This window comes from Haplochromis burtoni, unplaced genomic scaffold (genome assembly GCF_018398535.1).
Source record: "Haplochromis burtoni strain Fernald_Lab_line unplaced genomic scaffold, NCSU_Asbu1 Contig_85, whole genome shotgun sequence".
In the NCBI taxonomy this organism is placed as follows: domain Eukaryota; kingdom Metazoa; phylum Chordata; class Actinopteri; order Cichliformes; family Cichlidae; genus Haplochromis; species Haplochromis burtoni.
Window position 1 is genome coordinate 1,348,469 of NW_024582446.1, and position 21,026 is coordinate 1,369,494.

Consider the following 21,026-nt stretch of genomic DNA (forward strand, 5'->3'; position numbering starts at 1 on the left):
ATCACCGAGAACGGAGTTTCTTCATGTTCAGGAGACGTGGATATGCACTTTAAAATATATAGGTACTATTATTTTAGAGATGTATTAACTGTGCTTCCAAGCAGCTAGGCAGCTGCTGAGGGCCTCAGTGAGGGCAAAACAAAGGATGTTGAGTAGTTGTGTCAATATGGTGCAAAATTTTCCACTGGGCCTGACCTTTAAAGTTCGCAAAACAAGAAGACTTCAGCATATAGTGGGAGTGGAAAATCTCTGACATTACTCTGGTACTGATGCAAAAAAAACATGTTCTTTCCTCCAAAAATGTACCAGTTCTTAACCAAAATAACAACTTCAAAAAGTAATTCTCTAGCATGTTAGTAGGCTAATACAGAGAATGAAACATGAAGCTGTGGACTGACCTGTTTCTTGTGGCTTTTGTTATAACAATGTCTTTTAAGCAAGGTGGATGCCACAAACTATGCTAATCCAAGGTTTACTGCAGAGGGTCAAATCAGAATGTGTCAACGGCTTAATTACTAAGCAACAAACAAACCAATCAAATCAGGTCAATTAGGATTTTTCAGTAAAGGAACACGAAACACCAAGAAACAGCTTTTTCCCTTCAGCTATGGCCTCCATCAACCTCATCCAGCCTCACCACATACTAAAAAACTTGTACTGATAACAACTTTCAAGGCTCTCATTCCACCCTATATAATATTATATATTATTATATTTATATTATCGTCTATTTGATGGTTTTTAGCATTTGTGTTGGGTTTTTGTTTTTTTCTTATCGAGATACTAGAGAAGAAATTATTTCTTTTCTGCAAGAATTTAAAATAGTTTCGCATACATCACACATTTTAACTGCTTGCATAAAAAAATCACTGCATTCAGTGCATCATGTGCATTCTTTAGAAGTACTGTTTACTCAGCTGTTTACTAACTTCATTTAAACAGTTTCCACAGTACTTCTCATAAAGTGCACCCATAATGAATACCTTTTTCTCCCTCACTGAATATCATTGATTGCTTTTCTGCATATTCATGGTTTTGTTGTTTCTCCTTCTAGCCATAAACCTCGTCTCTCTCGCATGAACAGGCTCTTACTTGAATCAGAAATCTAGAGCCCCTTAAGCCAGTTTACATCTTTGTATTTCATTACCTAACAATACCCGAGTTAAGCTCAGATTACTCACGGAGGGCTAGACTGAGATAAATATGGTTTGCAATAAACGGCGCCAGTAAAGGCCGTTTATAGCACTGGCACATTTTTCTCTGTTATTGTATGTCTGCAGGATTATTATTCTATCAGGTTTGGATGTTACGGTTGTAAAGTGTATGCAAACGGGGCACATGTATAAGACCTTTATTGTTAACTTGTTTACTCTGGGCTTTCACACTTCAGTGCTGACAGCAAACACTACTTAACCACATCATTTGGTATCCTGTATGTTTACACAAAGGACACTAGAACTCACCACCAGTCAGTGATGAAGATTTCCTCTTTAGCCTCCTCCAAAGCATCGGCCACATCCTCCATGTAGGTCTTTCCATTCACATACCTGCAAAGATATATTGCAGTCACACTTGGGAGAACATTTTGTCACTTGAGCTTGGGATGATACAAACATACATATGAAAAAATAAAATAGTTCACGTTGTGTGGTATTTAAAAAAAACAAACAAACACACACACAAGCTGAATGATGGCGCCTTTCAGTTCATTGGCCCGACTGTCATTGCACTTTAACAGCCTTACAAACTTAAGTCTACACCCATAGACATGTCACCATGACGTAACCGTCTTTAAACATTCTCAGCTTTCACCTCCCAACACGTCTTATCCTTCCGACTCCATGCTGAGTACATAGACAATGTAACGACTTTATTACACTGATGATTCAGTCTCGCAGAAAGTGCCAGCTGAGGGGGAGAGAATGCAGATAAAGAACAGCACAGCCAGAAGAGAGAGAGTCCAATACATTTCCATAGTTACCAGTGAAACACTAACAAATAGAATATGTCCTGAAGATTTGCCCAATTTGAGTTTTTCTTTTTGATTTACTGCATCTTTCCCCAGAATGTGTAGGTTTCTTGTAATAAGAAGCCATAAATCATTTTTCTAAATAACACATTTGGTTACAGTTGTATTTTTCCAAATCCAATAAGTATAATAGATACAACACATCTTAAATGTATAACATTGCATTTGTCCGTTCCACAGAAACAAATGTTTCAGTTTGAAACTGATGCAAACATTGTTGGAATTAAGCATTTCTAATCCCACACAAACTTCCCGACAAAACAAGCGCAGCCAGCTGTGTTCTCTCCCAGTGTAGTTACCATTTGGCAGGGATGTTTTCCTGTTCTTGTGCAAAAGATCCAAAGCGGTGATCTCGGAGGAAAGCCTTCCCATGATTCCTCACGAAGCTTTCAATGCTCTGACCCCACCAGCGTGCGTGTCTGTAACTGCTGCACTTAAACACGAGGGTCCTGCCGGTGGGATATTTATAGATACAAACATAACCAGAGGAAAACAAGATTATACATATAGTCTAAAGCCTACGTGAGAGCGAGGTAGTCGTATCGTTTCATATGTATATAAATGCACATTAGCTGATCAAGGCAGAGGTATCTGTTGTCTTTCTGAGATATATGAGACCTAGTCAGTAATTCCTAAAATAAAAGCAGCACTGATTAAGAGTCTTGGATTTGTGGTTTTTGGGCCCACCCATGATTGTTTTGGTTAATATTTTTCTTTTTGCTAAGATCTGATGAAGAGTTCATCTTCTGGTCCAGGTATTATTCATCACACTGATTTTATCTTGAGAACGTCTCAGAGGGGATTCACTGTTTAACTTGTATCTAGATAGTTAAGCACTAGTATATGATCACTCTCTGGGTAATCTGCTGCAAAGATCAACTGTTCAACCATGACAAACACAAATACCCACACACACACCTGGAGAGGCTATCAATCCGGACTCCGTGTTTGGTCTCCGTGTCTTTGGAGTCCATCTTGATGGTGAACTCTTTATCCACCAGCAAGACGAAGGAGATGGCTCCCGTGTCTGGCTTCATGTACAGCAAGAATGAGTCTTTCACCACAAGCCAGCTACAACACACACAAAGTGGTCGTCGCAACATTAATGACGTCTGTGTAGATGTAAAGTTTTGCAGCTTTCTGCTGACTGCTGTGGACCATTTCTTATGTTTCTCGTTTGGAGGAAAGGGTGTAGGAAGAAAATCATCATGAGGATGTAGGTGGACGGGCTGAGCGTTTCAAACGAGTGGGATTATTTTTGTGTTGTGTTTAAAGAAATAATAACAACATAAACTGATCACATCGTAATTTGGATGATGTAAAGTGGAAGAGAAAGACAAAGTCAGATGTGAGTGAATACCACTGCCGTCCGACTGAGACTTTCTTATAAATATAGAAAAAATGAAAAATGTTGCATGACAGCAAAAATGACCGCCTATTAAGATGTCACAATTATTATGTTTGTAAATGTGTAATGCACAGTTGTGTAATAGATGTTCACTATTCTTTGACACCCACACTCTGACAGCTCCCTGCCAGAAATTTGAGAATGAATGTTCAAGAAATCCTCCTTCTTGTGTTTACCATAAGACATTCAGGAGTTGATCAACAGCCTGAGCAACTCCTACATGTCACCATGTTTCTCGCCTTCCAAAATAAACTGCACAGTATATTTAAACTGCTGGCTTAGACAGCTTAATTACAAGAAAAAAAATAACTAGTTAACACTGCAGCTAAAGCAGTGGGATTGACTAGAAGATGCACAGAGAGAAATAAATTGGACAGACAGAGATAGCTGGAGAAAAACTGCAACATTCACACACCGTTTGGACCAGCGATAGCAGGCCTGGCTCTGACCACAGCAGTTCATTCCAGGGATACGATGTCCGCCTGAGCGTTTATAAATCATCCCTTCCCTGGAGGAGGGAGAATAACTGGTGAATATTTTCCAAAAACTGCATCATGGGGCTTAAGAAGAGTGTAAAAGAAGATTGCAAGTTTAAAATAAATACACCTAAGGAAAGAACAACTTTGACATGGGATATCTGACCCTGATCCCCAGAGATATAGGCACTAAGAAAATGCTCACAGTCCTTTGGGCCCTAAGTCATGAATGAAACTCATCTGGCTGACGTCAATGAACTCCATCTGTGTAAAGAGGGCAAGCACAAACAAGAGACTTCACATAATGATTCTTGTATAGACAGACACACCACTCATTGTGTAATATATCATCATGGGAACTAGAAACTGTTAGTCCACATACGTAGAGTTAATATGACTCATCTTAAATTGTGTGTTGTCATCTCTCATAATAACTTTAAATGCATAACAGCAAGTTTTCTGCCTAAAATATGTTTTAAGTATGAAGGAGTTATTTAAGAAGAGGCACAGCATAAAGACAATTTCCCTTCACTTTATAAGAAAAAAGGAAAACAGAACAACTTGAGGCTTTGCCAAATTCCACAATAAAGGTACTGAATTAAAACATGTAGAAAAAGACTAATAATTATTTGCTTTTATTGTACATTATCTATAGTGGCTAATAGAAATGAGGCATAAACACAAGTGGTATAACATTATGTTTAAGTGTGACCCTTTGGAGTGTTTTGTATTTACTCACAGTATGGTGATATTTTCGGTACATGGCCATCCTCAGCAGCTTGTTCAAATAGTCTTCTAGCTGTCTCTGTGGGAACACAAACACTATATTTGGACACTGACAAAGCCCATGCATATAAACACCGAGATGTGCAAAACAATGTGAAACAGTAGTTTAGAGGATAGATTTGCTGGCAAGGAGTTAAGTGCCATGGCAACAAGTGAGTGCCAGGAGAGCTCCCTGCAATAAAGTTGAAATATCACAAGAATCAATTTCATGGCCCTGAAAACAAGGCCAAAGAGGACAAAGACAGCGCTCCAACATACCTTCCTGCTGGAGACCTGCTCATCTCGCACTAGCTCCTCTCCTCCTCCCCTTGGCAGGGAGGGCATCTCTCTCACTTCACTCTTCCTCACCGTCTTTCTCCTCACTGTGTGGCTGAAAAACAGAATGTGGGAAATGTAATACTTTAAAGACAGAATATCCTTGGTCCTTAAAGTATAAGATAGAAGAAAGAACAAAGGTCCAGAGCTTTAAAAACACTGTTTAAGTGGCGGATCAGAAATAAAAAATCTGTATATTTCACAGGTGTGTCAGACTTCACAGAATACCAAAGGGAGTAAAAGTGTTCACTGAATTTTCAGCCTATTGTTTACTCCAAAAAAGAATCTATGATTATAATAGACTGCACCAAAAACGTGAATGTGAAAAGTTCATAAATTTCAGTTGCACTGAAGGACAGTATGTCAACACTTAGCATTCAAGCTAAAAAAAAAAACATCTCCCTGCTGGCAATAAATTTGTTGTTTTTACATCTGTGCTTATGAGAAGAAAAGTGCTGATTATATCATCTACATAAAGTAAATACAATACTCTCTTGATCTATTAAATATACTAGTATGACAATTGTGTCTATGCATTTGGGTAAGTATACTTTTGTCACATCATGGACATATATCTCCCATTTAAGGACAAAAAGCTTAAGGTAAAACAAGCACTTAGGTCCATGTCAGACTGCAAATTTATCTTTTACTGTATAGATTGCGTGCCAACCTGCGTGATGGCAGTGGTATCCTCATGAAGGTTTTGTACGTCCTCAGCTCTCTGTGCAGCTCCATGAAATGCTTCTCCTTCCTCTTAACCACCCAGGTAAATTCCCCATGTTTCAGCTCAATCTTAAAAACTGCTGGCAGAGACTACAGAAACATGCACATGCTTAACACCTGTAATCATGGTAATGTCATCAATAACATTAAAAATGTTCAACATTTAATAAAAAAGAAAAACAATCGATACAATGGAAAAATCTGTGGCATAAGTAAACAGCAAGCGCAACAATCAGGACCATATAGTTTATAGAGAGGTGTGTGCAGTACCTTGTTGACACTCCTTTGGTGTGACGCATTGAAGCGGTCCTGTGCAGTGGTGAACCTCTCCACCTCCAGGATTCGGGCAGTAATGGGTACAGTGGGGAGGTACACTTTTGCATTGGCTTCTTTAAAGCCCACTGTGGCATACACTGCTGAAAATGGGATACGACAGTCCCCTGGGACAGAGACGAGGCGGGTGTTTAGTGTGATCTTTCTGCTTGTACATGTAGGAGTTGCTCAGGCTGTAGGAGCGAGTAGGATGCATCAGTGAAAACTCAGCCTTTGTTCAAGACCGTTGTAGTTCGCGAGTTTGCAGTGTTAGGGCAAATGTTACCGTATATTTTCTGGTAAAGTTTGCAAGACTTCAAAAGTGCAACCATCCACCCTCATGTGCTGGCACCGTTAGATAGTGGTTTGGAGCCTCCATGTAGTAAGTTGCTTTTTTGACTAATTGAATTATGTTAATACAATGTGATCCCACTTTGAATTAGTTTGACGGTCATTAAATTAGTAGAGGTCTTGAGAACAGGATCGTTACAGACTTTTTTTTTGCACGTGTATGTTTAAGCTCATATTCTGACAAGTTAAGACTAATAACCTTTAATAGTGAGGTAACTGACTTGACCACTTGCTTTTGAACTCTGCTACTTTGCTAGGTCTTCCTCCTCTTCAGCTCACTTAAGGGTTATCACAGCTTCTTCTGTCATACCAGTCAGCTCCATATCCTCCTTCACTACAACCATGATTGTTCACTTCAGCAGCTCCATATTCAACATCCATCATCCATTATAGCCACTATCCTTCTACTCCACATCTCAACCCTGCCGCTCTGACTTTCTTCCTTCATGTCACTGTTACACCTGTCTCCTTTTCGTTCACACACGTTTTGCTTGACTGACTTTATTTCTCTTCCCTCCAGAGCATACTTCCACCTCTCCAGGCTCTCTTCCACCTGCTTGCTACAGATCACATTATTGTCTGCAAACATCACCTGCCTGACCTGGCTGTCAACCTTTTCACCCCCCTGCAAAGAATCAGAATCTGAATAATTTATTAAGGAAATTATGAATAATGTAGGAAGAAATGTCTCAGAACTGTCTCCTTGTGTAATCGCACCTCCACCATGAACCTATCTATCACTCATACCGCACATCTGACCTCGGTGTCCCCATACAGATCCTGCATCACCCTCAAATACTTCTCTTCCTCTCCCGACTCCTACAGTATCTGCTATTTGCCACAGTTCTTCTCTTGGCACCCTATCATATATTTTCTGTGGATCCACAAAGACACAGAGCAACTCCTTTGACCCTTCTCTGTACCTCTCCATCAACTCTCCATATAAAATAAATATTGCATATGTAGTGGTCTCTTTGCATGAACCCATAATCCTCTATTCTTAACCTAGCTTCATCAACTTTATCCCTCTGTAGTTGCCACAGCTCAGCACGGCACCCTTGTTTTTGAAAATCTGTATCAGTACACTTCTTCCTCTCACTCTGTGGTAAACAATCTGGCTAAAAAGTCCAGTGCCCTCTCTCCTATACCTTTCCATACCTCCATACCTCTTCTCAACACACTCTTCACTCATTAGTGACCTTAATCATCCTAACCTGCTGCACATCCTTTCCAATCTCTTTGACACAGCCAATTGATACAAACATTTGTGCTTCCTTATTTTTCTTAGTACTTCAAATACAAGTAATATCAACCAGCCTCTGCCACCTCTCTCTCTCTCTGTTGTACTGCCAGTACCTGTGTCTACGTTCTTTATCTCCCTGACCCACTTTTTCTTAGCATACTTTGAACTTTTTCCTGTACTTCCTCATTCCACCACCAAGTCTCCTGGTTTTCTGAGGATACAACAAACACCTTCTTTTGAGCTTCCCTCAACACTTTAGCTAGCACTTCATTCGCTTCCTCTACTTGATTTCCAGAGTCATCCTACAGACTACCATTCTATGCTGTCTAGCTACATTCTCATCTAACACCACCTACCCCACATTTGCTGAGTGTCCATCAGACTATCTGAGCCCACAATTAGTAGGTTATGTCAATATTTTCTTCTTGCTTTTGAGATTTCTTTACAAGAAATTATTGTAATACTGTAAATTTTGAGAGCAACAGGTACATAATAAGTAATTACAGTAGGTAAGCACATATATTTCCTCATTTCCATAAACTTACCTATGTTGTTTCCATCATAATCCACATCTTCTCCCTCCCCTATGTCCAGCTCTCGGGTATCCAGGCTTTCCACCAGATCTGCCATCTTAATACCGTCGTGTATGTCTTGAGCCGCTCTGCTGTCAGAATCTACAGAGTTCACCAGGTTGAGGTTACTGGTAGCAGTCTGAGCCTTACTCCTCATGCTTAGCAGTCAGACCCTGGAGCAGGGCACACCTAGAAGAGAGATCAGATGTATGACCATTTCCTGAGAGTATATGTACTCCCACAGAGCAGGACAGTCTTGTGACATTTAATCTTCCAGTGACCTTACTGTGACTTTCCTTTTTATCATGTGAATCAGATAAGAACTGCAAGGAATACAAACTCTTTAACAAATATGCCCCAAAACAGACACATATAATGTAAATGTGTATTTCAGCTTGTGCTGAAAATCAACAGAAAGGTAAATAAATGTATTCTTATTTACCAACAGCTAAGCTTTAGAAGAAGCGTAAATCATGTCCAAGCGAACACCAATGTATCTTAGTGTCAGTGTCAGTCAGCTTTTGAGCACCGCAGGTAGACATTTACTGTTCACTTCTCTCCTGAACTCCTCTAAATAAAATAATGATAATAAATCATTATTTAGACTCACTCTATAAGACCTGTGTCCACTAATTTTCAGTGCAGTTCTTGTGTTATTTGGCATACACCAGCCTCTTCTAAGCCCTTCATACCTAACCCTTTCCAATGAGCTTTCAGTGAACAACTGAGGGGTCAGAGGTTCCTTTTTCTTAAAGACATGATTTTCACATACTCTTAATCTGCTAGAGAATTTTTTCATTGTCTGTCACTTCATTTGTCCTCCACCCGTCCAGTTTCCTAGATATTTTAAGAACACATCACACATGCAGTGTTATATGACTGACATGGCTTATATCTCTTTGGGAATCACATTTTTGCTGCAGAAATACTCTTCTATTCTATATAAAGTGCCAAACGATACAATTAAAAATATATAAATATAAAGAAACACAAAGAAATGAGAGGCAGACTTCTGCACAATACCATATCTATACTTTTACTGTATGTGCAGTCCTACTCACAGCACTATTTAGTCACCTCTAATGACCTTTTTGGAAGAGTCAACATTTGCGATGTTTCTCCATCTGTTTATTATACAACCTGCTGGTCACCTGCTGGTCACTACTCCTGGAGACTATAAAAAAATTTAGTTTTTATATTTTAATGAAACATGTGCACAACAAATGACCTAATTTTTCAGCAATACAGTAATAAGATTGTGTATTTTGAATGTTTGTTTTTTTTTTCAGGACGGGGTATAGCACTTAAACTACTATTGTTTTTTTCTTTAACCTCCTAAGACCAGAACTCTTCCACAGCATGCATTTAATTTCTCTTTGATATTTGGGCATATTGGGGCCCGATGAATGTTAAAACAAAGAATTACCAGATTTTTTTTTTACCTTATTTTTGTTTTTAAGAAAAATAAGAGCCACATATGAGGATATTCGTTTAAAAATTTGATAGAACAGTAGCAGTATAGTGATATAAGTGGATATCAGGCCCTTGTAGAGCAAAATTTTGTATTTTGATCTAAATAACCCAAAATGTGATGTCCACATATGTGGACGCCAGGTCCTATTAAGGAAATCACTTGTAAAGTTCTGCCTGAATTAGTTCAATGGGACCAATAAGTTAATGTAGAAAAAAAAACCAAAAAAACACCCTTCCACTCCCTAAACTACTCCTTTAAAAGATTCATGCGAAATAAAACATGTGTAGTCATGTTGTGGTTTGTGACTTCAGAGACCTTGTGAGTAGAAATCAACTTTGAATCAGACACAGTCATCAAATGAAAAAAAAAAAAATCAGCTGATGCCTTTCATTCTATCAAAATCAGAAAATATGCTCATATTTCTAAATTATTGGTCACTTATCATATATTGGTCATATATGACACACTTGCACACTACTCTGCACAGAAAAAAAAATATTTAATTCACTGAATGGGCTACAAAAAATATTTTCTAATAAAATGTTTCTGAAATAAAGCAAAACAAAATACACTGAATTATCAAAAGCAGGCAAACCAGATTTTTATGTAAAAATTTGTGGAAATTAATGTTTTTTGTGATAAATATACAAAAGCTCAGAATCTGCTGAAGTCAAAGGCAGTGCAGTTCAAAAACAGGTAGGTTTTGGTAGACTATAAAAATATAGTATAGAATAGTATTAAAGACTAATAATTAGTTTAGACTAATAATTATGTAGATATTGTGCTCAGGTCTCTCTTTTACTTTCAACTTTACCTCAACACAGAGAGTTCTGACACAGTTTTGTGTACCAAACAATTATTGAGACACCAAAACCTGCTAAACCCATCACAAACATTATTTCTCACTTTTGCTACACTTTGCTTCACTGTAAATCCAATATTTGCTCTTAAGGTATAAAATATCTTCCTTTATATTTCTAGATAGAAACAAAAGTATTTAGTTGTTTTTAAAAATGATCTTCACTAGAATGTGATACGGTTTGCTCAAGAGCTTTGTAAGAAGGCCTGATAGTTTCAGAAAACAGATGCCCCTGCCATAAAAAAGACAAGAAAATGTGTTGACATTTTGATTTTTTTGATTAAGGGCAGGTAAAAAGTCATCATTAATCTGAAAAAACATCCAGACAGAAAACCTGATTTGGTTTTACAGAAACAAAGTTTCGAGAGACAGCAGTTAAACAACAATGACTGAAAAACAATAAAAATAAAAGTTCAAACAGAAGAAAATAGGACAGAATCTGTTTTGCCTATGGTTTTTCATGATTCAGCAGTGTTGGTAACAACACTCAAAACACACACGCCCAGAGAAACAGAATAACGTCAACTGGTTCTTTAGAGCATGTGAGAAAAAATGAAACCACTTCCTGCATTTCATTAAAAAAAAAAAAAAAAAAAGAAAGAAAGAAACTGTGTATGCGTCTTTTTAATTTCCCACAATTAACTGCAGTTTAGCATTAGGCTGACACCTATGTGGTCAAGTTTGAAAGAGGAAATGATCTTCTGACTTTCTTCTGACTAGCACCAAATTCTTCCAGAGCAAAAACTACTTAAAATGACACGAGCACGTACGCTAAGAGATAAAGAGATGACAGTAAACATTCCCACTCCAGAGAACAAGATCCAACATGCTCGAAGCATCAAAAGAGTCACCAACTGCCTAAAGTGACTGTTTGTCTGCTTGGCTTCTGTTGTCCTTGTGAACTTTTATTTGCTCCATTTATTCATAAAAGTGAATGAATGAGTTTTGATTAGTTTCCTATTTAAAATAATTTCTTTGATATTTGGGCTTGATTTGGTTCAGTTTGGTTACTATTATAGCTACTTAAATTTTCATTGACTGTCACATTGTCACGTCTGCTGTGACAGATGTGTGGAGTGGAGAGAGAGTGTGGACCCAAATGCTGACGCAGAAAGTGATGGACTTAAAGTGAGCCTTTATTACAGCCAAGCAAAATACAAACAAAAGCAAAGGAGAGAATGACTAAGCTAAAAAAAACTACAAACAAGTATAAAGAAACTAAAGACCTGAGAACCTGGGGCTTGGAGAAGTGGAACATGGAGAACTGCGGTGAGAATCACACACAGACGATCCAGCAACAAAAAGAGGAAGACAAAGGGCTTAAATACACAGAGAGATAATGAAGGAATGAGACACAGGAGGAGAGCACAGCTGGGAGTAATCCGGGAGAGGCCGGGAGAAGGCAAAACTGAAAACACATAGGACGCAAGATTGTCAAAATCAAACAGGAAACAAGGGACATTCACAAAGACACAGACTTGACACTGAGGCCTGGAGATACGAATGACTGGAGAGACACAGGAGATGCACAAACATAGATGACATTAAACGTGGAACACGGGAAGGCTTCGTAACAGAAACCTAAAGACTAGAAACTAAGGATATAACACACAGAGAGAACAATAAGAAGAACCAAACCCATGAATAACACTAACTCAAAGAATACAGACTAATCAAAAAACACAGCACTGAATCACAGACCCAGTATCTTGACACACATAGCCCCAATATTCATTTGAACGCACATTACTACGCAAAGCATGTTAACTGAGTCAGCACTGGCTATAAAAAGCTCACTTTGCATGGCTTCATTCTGCACAAAGCAACAGTGTGGAATGAGAAATAGCCCACCGACATGAATGGTTTTACATCTACAAAGCATCGACTATAGATAAGTGTATAGTGTAAACTGTGCCCACTGTTTCACGATTATTGTAAACACAATAAAATTCCTTGTTAAAAAGTAATTGCTCCCTGTGTTAAATCATGAATTAACCACATTTTTTGGAAAGCTAGGTTCAGTTTCACTAACCACATCCAGCTATAGTTACTGTCAGTCCTGTTGAATTAAGAAATTACTTATATACAACTTGTCTGACCAAATGTAGTATGCTAAAAGATCAACACCAACAAATGGACAAAACTATGAACAATAATGAACCTTCCCAGGAAAGGCTGGCCAACCAAAATTATTCCAAGAGTGCATCAATGACTCATCCTGTAGGTCACGAATTGCCATAATTGACTAACCACGAATTCTGCTCTCTATCAGAAAATCCTGAAGGAGAATGTCCAGCCGTCGGTTCATGCCCCGAAGCTATAGCATACTTGGGTTATACTGCAGAATAATAGTCCTAAATACACCAGGAAGGAAAAAGAAAATAAAGGTTTTGGAATGGCCTAGTCAAAAACCAGACTTAAATCTGATTACACAGCACATTCACACTCATAAACCAGCGGGGATAAATTAAAGCATTTCTGTCAAGAAGAGAGGCCAAAATTCCTCAACTGTGAGGTGGAGGAGTCATTGCCAGTCACAAAAATTTATGACCGTACTTCTTGCTACCAGGAATGGCACAACCAGCTATTCAATTTGAGAGACAAACTACATTTACTGGGTTATCTTTGTTTAACATTAAAATTTGTTTCATCACAAAACTTTAAGTGTGGGAAATGTACAAAACAAATGAATCAGGAAGGGGCAAATACCTTTTTCACGGCACTGTATATCTGTTAGAAAGTAGTACTTTTTTATGATTAAATATTTTATGCTGCCTATAGCTGTATTTCCTGCTCTGAGAATGTCCATGACCTCCCAAAAACCTTGACCCACAGAGAGGTTAACAAGAATGTCAAAAAGTGTGTGTGTAGACTGAGATGTAAAAAGCACAGTCTGTGTTATCTGTGTCTACAATATGCAACCTGAGAGTTATCTCTCTACTCCATTGTAATAAAAAAAATGCCAACTTCCTGCTTCCTGTCCTGTTGTCATGGTGATAGCTTGAGCAGCTAGAGCTGCTTATATATAAATATCAACAGAAGTGCACCCGCCTCTCCCATCGTGTGCTAGCATCCCTCTTAAATGTCAATTAGTAGGAGTGTGTCATAGAGTCAGAAAAAAAAGAGGAATTGCAAGTAAAGTTGCCGCTCATCAATCTTTTCAATGAGACACATGGGAAATTTGATCTCTCACCATGTGACACAAAGTCATTAAATACATATCGCTTTACTTGCCATGCGGGAATCAGCTGTCTTGCATTCTAAAAAGGGCTAAATCCATTACTGGGGATGTGAAATTTAAAGTAATTTTTAACTAAAGATTTTGTGATATACGTGTATATCCCACATAGCAAAATTGGTATGGCCTGGATCTGTCAGAGGTGCCAACTTGATGCCAGATCCGGGCCAGACTTGTTTTCAATTAGCCTGGGCCACAAAAACCAAACCACAATCGGGCCAGATGTGGCATGCCATCACATAAACAGTGCCATCATTGCGAGACCTGGCCATATCTGGATGACATACCACTTACCATGACACCAGTCAGCCAGCAGTGCCGGCTTGACATCAGATCCAGGCCAGACCCGTCTGCTATGTGGGATTGTCAGCTACAGCTTGCTTGGTCTGTAATACTTTGTTCGTCAGATAAAGTTCTCCAATGAAGAATTTTTCTCACCTTCTGGAAAAGGGCTGCAGAGCATCTAAACCAACATATAGCAAAATTCTTCCCAGTTGTGTGAAATAAATAATTGGACATTTTTGGGGGAAAATACACTTGTTGTTAGAGATATGATGCCACACTCGAGTCAGTCGTAATGATCCACAGAGGTGTTACATGCATGACAGTTTGCCTTTTTATAAGTGCCTCTATCCAACACTACCAACGCCGCCACGTCTAATGACCAATTTCAAGCTGAGACTTGGAGAGGTTACTACTCTAGCTAAAAGGCAGCCAAGACAACGCATGGTTCTGATAATCCAAGCTAAATGGCCAGCGGCAAAAGATTCCTGTTCAATAAGTACCGTAATAGTTAGATTAATAATTTATTAAAATTAATAAATCGATAAGCTACAAACTGAAAGAGTGTTATGAGAAAGTGGTACTAATAGTTAACTATTTAATCCATTATCAATACTGTGCTATTGATTCATTCACAGAGCAACAATGGTTCATTTTTCTCTACTGTGTGCACACGTTGCATTTACAATCCCTAATTTGGTCCCATAAAGTTTGCTCAAATATACAAACCTATGACTTACTTCTCTCTGTGGTTTTATAACAAGCAAAAATGAGATATTTATGAGCGTCTTTGCACCAGAGCCTCTAGCAGCCCTGTTCCTGTAACAGTGCAACGACCCACGAGAGACACATGGGAAAGAAGACAAGGTCACAGCGGACGTGTATCTGCAACCAGAAAAAAAATATATATCTGCATCCCATATCAGTTCTGTGGCTGCTGGTGTCCCAAATCAAGTTCAGCCAAGAAGTATATATTTTGTATATTTTGCAGCTAAAAGTTTGGCTCACTCCTAATATTTTGCGGAAAGACAAATCAACATAGATACTTGCCTTTTGCATATAACTACAAATAAGATACTTTCGAGCAAATCGTGTTGAGTGCCCTTTTCAGATTTTGAGGTCTATACAGTGCATAAGTTCTTATAAAAGAAACAGAAAGCAGTGAGACCTTATTTTCTAAGGTGTCTCACATCTGGAAACATGATTCTAATTTACACAGCAACGTGCTGTTTTGGATGGGAGCTCACACTGCAGTGGTTACTTCTGGGAAATGGGTTGTGTTCTCGGCATGAAGCTTAAACCAAAACCTAAATATTTTGAACAGAGCCGTCTGTTCAAATATGCTAAAAGGAAAATATTCTGCTGCTTCAGGGCATCCTGTTGGCAAAAGGGACTTAGATATGCAACACAAACATTTTTTAAACCATCAAAGGAGATTTCACGCACCAGTTCTAAAATCTTGTGTTTTCACTTCTCCATTGTATCTCAAAGTCATCACCTTTTAAGGTGTCTAACAGCTTTGAAGAAGCAAAAAGATGCTTTAATAATAGCTCATTAAACTTTAAACCTTCAACAGCGTACGGTACTTGCATTAGTGACTCTTAACTGCACTTTTGTTTACATTATAAGTCAAGCAAAGACAATATAAAGCCATTACACTGTGTTTTCAGGGCAGCCACATACACAGTTCATACCAGAAACTGCTAAACACATCAAAAGACAAAAATACAGCGCCCCACTTCTCTCTGATACATTCACTAATTACGCTCAGTGCAATCGATGCATCCTGTCTTTTTGCACAAAAACCAAAAATGTCATGCAAAAACACGTTCATCTAATGTCTACCAAATTATAAAAAAAGATTAATATCATCATGATATAATTTTTTGCACATTTTTGTTGTATTTATGAAGATTTCTGAGCAACATGGAATTAAAAATGAATAAAAGTTGCTATTCAACCTTTTGTTTAGACAGATTTCCCGTTTATGGTCTGTGCCATTGCATTGTGGTAGAAAACAGATTATTGTTTTGTAGATTACGATAAAGAAATAAAGTAATCAGTATAAAAACATCAGTATATTATCTAGCCTCAAACAGATTGGAGATTGTGGGAAATCACCTTCTCAGGCAGACTAAGATATGACATATGACACACGCTGATTATATGTTTTTGACACAATAACAAACTCTATGACTACGATCATCACTGCTTATTTACAATTTTACTGTAAAAACATTTCTTAATCACCTCTAAAACGGACTCTGATGTCTGCATATATGTGTTGATAAAAAAATTATCATTTTCAGAGCTGCTTCTTGAATCCAGAAGCACTACTTAAAAACGCATTTCTACCAGTTGACCTCAGCATATTTGTCCACCTTACATTGGCATCCAGTACTCCTACTTTTCTCCCTCTATAATAAATCCGCTTGCAATACATGTTTTAAAGTGTCAAATCATTGAAAGGAACACTGGAGGCGGACTGAACATGTCAACCTCAGCAGAGGTGCTGTCACGGATTATCCATTAAGTGTGAGGAAAAATAGGTAGTTTGTGAAATGTACCATCTATCCTAGATTCCTGTGCGATAGCCAGTCTGACATTTATGAAGTGCTGTGGCAAACACAGTGATTGACTGAAACTTTTTTAAATATACAATGCATGTAAACGGCATTTTTGCATTAGAGACTACAAGTCACACGCCATGGTACGTATATAGCAGCGCAACAAAGGTAACATAAATGTAGCTTGGCATTTATAGACTGAGCAGTGCCAAGCTCCTCGTGGCACAGATGGTACAAAGATAGAGAGAAGAAGGGAGGGAGGGAAGCAATGAGAGAGGTCTGTGACACCTCTTTTTCTCTGCCCACACTAAAGCTGCCTATTATCTAATCCTTCACACCATGGATAGGGGGATTGGGATGGTCAGAGCGGCAGAGAAAGCAAGACATACAGTAGATGCCAGAAAAAGAGAGCGAGCAATCGTCATCATTGCCAGAGTGTCGTTCGGCTGATGGTAACACAAGGCATCATTGTACTGAGGGAGTGAGAGAACTGCTCCCTCTCTCTGTTTCAGCCAAGCCTGATTCGGCTCGACCAGTGTGGCCAAGTCCGAGGCTGGAAACTACTAAAGTTTAACTTGCGCCAGACCACTGAAGTGACTCATGATTACAGTGGTAGGAAAAAAGTATAGAGGATCTCTAAGTTCTTGAATTGAAGGGTTGGTGAATGCAAAATATAATTTAGTGCTTTAGAAAGGAAGCACTATGTTCAAAAATAGACACAATATGAATGCAAACATCTTAGGTGCAGATGTGTTGTACTGTATGATGTAGTATGAGTGTCAAATGGCCCAGTGAACGCGGGGAAATGTACATCGTGGAGAACAGCAGCGACAGGTTGGTCTCCTGGTTCATTTCAAATACATTGAAATAGCTCGTCTACAGACTTGCTCCTGAAAAGTCAATGAAAAACTGTGAGAATTTGAAAAGAATATATTCTATAATGCTTTAATTATACATAGAGATATATTTTAAATCGTAGTTGGAAAGCCCAAAAGAATATTTGATGGTGGCACATTGTCTGGCATTACACAAGCCAGAAGTTCACATCTGGATTTAATTTGTAGTACTAAATCTGAGAACCTTGCTAACAACACTGATCCCCTCTGTCTCTTCTAAGCAGCAAACTGCAATGATGCAAAACTTATTATGCTACTTTTTGACTTTAAAAGAATGGTGGGTGGTTATAGCAAAGATCATACCCAAGAAATCGTCAGCTCAGTATTTTTCTTACTGTCCAACAAATATTTAATAACAAATACATCACACAGCAAGCACAGCAAGAAGACACATAGACTTAGGTCGATAAACTTAAACGCATGCATTTAAAGCCTCAGGCAGGAATAACAGTAATAAAGTTTACTGTTTAATAATGCTGGCACCACAACAAAAAGTATCGAGGTCATTGAATGCCAGAGGTCAGTATCCAGTATATCTGTTGCAAAGACAACAGAAGAACTGCAGAGGGGAGGGGGCTGGTTTTCTATGGGCGAACAGCAGGAAAAAAATATCTGCAGTCTTCCCATGACATTCCAGCTGCAGCAACCAGTTTTCCCACAAGGCATGAGAAAGGGGACATCAGGCCAACACACAAACAGACATGCACACACGCACACCTGTGAAGTCTTATGCAACAGGTAAAACATTATTTGTCACAGCATTACACTGGTACAAATTAAACAACAAAAAGATCAGGAGATTCATCTTCACACCTCACTATAGCAGCCACTCTTTACATTTTACACTTTACTTGTGACTAAATCTTAGTACAGCATATATCATTTTGTGACAAGGAACAGAAACAGTGATGCACATTAACCACGTATTTGCTCTGCTGCAGCTCAAAAAGAACTAATCCAACTTGTTCAGCAGTACTCCAGTATAATCCACTGTACATTTCTTGTCCATGATTCCAGTGATAACCCAAAACCAAAGAGTGTCACAGACACATATCTCCCAAAGCCCCTGGACGCAAATAGAACAGAGCAGACACAAAAACAAACAGAGTCAGAGGGACACATTACCAACCTGCTCTTTCTGTGGACGTGCAGTCCACATGTTGCTTAGTCTGATCCACCTGGCTTTACTCAATGTTGGGCAAAACTAAAGCAACTAAGACGCCTAAGCAGACAAAGAATTGCACAGCAGCAGCAGCGGCGGCGGCGACAGCAGACAGCTCCTTCTAGTCTGCACTTCTGTAAGTGTGGCTGGGGAAAAAAAACTAACAGTGAACTCTCTCCAACTCCTCAGGAAGGGAGGGGTCACACAAACTCTAGACCAATCACAAAAAGAGACTCTTCCCATAGCCTTTTCTCATTGGATAAAAAATAGTGCTGGACTTGTGCTGAAGTAGGAGGAGTACACTTGGGAAATTCTTTGACACTGACTCTGCCTATTATCTCATCACTTCTCACTTTTACTCATTCTCTGTTATTTGTTTATTTTTCTTGCTTTCCATTATTTATAGCTCATCTCTCTGTGTATCATTGCACATGTCACTTGGGTGTTATACTAAATATTTAAAAATAAGAAGAAAAAGAAAGAAAAATAGTTAGGCATTTGATTTGGCTGTGTTTTCACTTAAACTTGGTGTATAAATACAAATTATACTCCGTATGTTTTGCCTTCAAACTAAAAGGAAAGCGATCTCTTCTTCCATCTAGTGGAATAATTGATGTACTGCACCTCTGTGCAGGCCGAGTAAAGCCAGTAGTTATCGAGAGTGTATATTATGGGTTTGATAAGGACTTTAACCTGAAATCGACCACACCCTGGAAACACTTTCTCAGTTAACATTGCAGATAAAAATGTAACCACAAACCTTTACCACATTTACCACGTGCACTTGACACATGAAGGATGCTAAATGTGCTTCATTTTCAAATAAAAATAGATGAGAACTGTCTTTTTCTAAATAAATAACACACATTTTCAACTCTACTAAAAAGAAACGCATCTGAGAAATTAAATCGATCCCGACACTAAAATAAAAACATGACATAACAGGTAATACAACCAGTTTTGCTGTTAACTCGTGTTGTCTTAGAAACAATCCAATTTTGTCCATGTAAATAGTGAGTCAGTCTGTTATTTGGCATTACTTCAGTTGTTATGGGCACACCAAACCACGACGTTTGACTGTGCAGTACAAATGTCTAAAGTTGTGCTTTAAACCATTGTACAAATACGCACTTGCATGTGTAAACACACGCATCCAATGGTCTGTACACACATCTATATCAAATGATGACAGATACATACCGGAAACCTTCAAAGCACGGCTGTCCCGAAAGCTAACGACAGCAAGATCAGTCTTTCTCAAGTCATTTCTAACTAACCGGCTTCGTCTCCTCGCTTAAACACACACACATCATAATTCAGTGGTCATAAACGGTGTCAGCTGGTAAGCACTGAGCAAAGGGCAGAGAGATAACACCAATTGAAACATGAGAATCTCATCAGTGCAGGAAAAACAGAACTATGCTGCCAGTCAAAGGTGTGATTTTTGCTATTTTATTTTTGCTTTTGCTTAAGACAAAAGCAAAATAATCTGATATATCTTAATTATATGTCATTAAAAATGGTGATAAGCCTCTCACTCTTATCGAGGCAATCCTAACCTACCCTAGTAGAGTAATCATGTAATTAGTTTAGACCAACCAGTTCAGTGGGGCCGGGGCCGGAAAAGCTGCATTGTGGTGATTGGTCTGCCTTCCATCCACCTTTTTGGGCGTTTGCACACATACATTCACTCACTGCATTTCTTATACTGCTGACTTACACTCTCCATTGTTAGTTAGTAGAGCAGAGATGCCAGAACGTGCCCAGAAATTATGGTGAAGGCTAAGTTATGTTGTTGGGCTTTTTGTGACAAGCCCCACAAGTTTGGAGGTCATTTTGGTTCCAATAGGCAACTTATACAAATGTGATTTGGCAACTTGAAGTCCATTCATAGTGTATATTGATCATCTACCCAAAATTCTAAATTACTTTTTAAATAAAGACAGAATGCAATGGTTTGCAAATTACTTGTTTCCTATATTTAACTGAATATAGTAAAATGAGAAATATTATTTATCTATCCATCTATTTTCTTAACCATTTAAGAAGTAGCAATTAAGTATAAGCTTTAAATTGTTTTTGCAAAGTAGGTTTGTAGGTGAGATTGTTGTAAAGTAACACATGTTTATTCAAATTCATGTATTCTTAGATTCTGAACATTTCAGTGAAGAAATAGATGTTATTTCGTTGTGGGAAATGGTATAATGTACATTGTTGTCCAAACTAGAGAATGTTTATACAGCACTGAACATATCAGGGGGTAAATTTTTAATGGCAATCTGAAAATGCACAAGATCGTTATCAATTATTCTGTTAGTGTTACCTGCGTTTTT

At 38.4% G+C, this 21,026-nt stretch overlaps 1 protein-coding gene across 1 annotated transcript in view; it reads right to left on the reverse strand.

Moving 5' to 3' along the window:
• Window positions 1-18,847, reverse strand: part of pld1a (phospholipase D1a) — a 30,661-nt gene extending 11,814 nt beyond the window's left edge. The window contains exons 1-11 of the mRNA XM_005926044.2: window positions 18,661-18,847; window positions 8,189-8,404; window positions 6,008-6,177; window positions 5,685-5,827; window positions 4,958-5,069; window positions 4,653-4,718; window positions 4,119-4,177; window positions 3,853-3,945; window positions 2,948-3,100; window positions 2,329-2,478; window positions 1,464-1,547 (exon numbers count right to left, since the gene is read on the reverse strand). Coding sequence (XP_005926106.1) covers window positions 1,464-1,547; window positions 2,329-2,478; window positions 2,948-3,100; window positions 3,853-3,945; window positions 4,119-4,177; window positions 4,653-4,718; window positions 4,958-5,069; window positions 5,685-5,827; window positions 6,008-6,177; window positions 8,189-8,372 — 1,214 coding nt within the window. The 5' untranslated portion in view covers window positions 8,373-8,404; window positions 18,661-18,847. The remainder of the gene's footprint in view (window positions 1-1,463; window positions 1,548-2,328; window positions 2,479-2,947; window positions 3,101-3,852; window positions 3,946-4,118; window positions 4,178-4,652; window positions 4,719-4,957; window positions 5,070-5,684; window positions 5,828-6,007; window positions 6,178-8,188; window positions 8,405-18,660) is intronic.
• Between the last annotated feature and the right edge of the window lie 2,179 nt (window positions 18,848-21,026).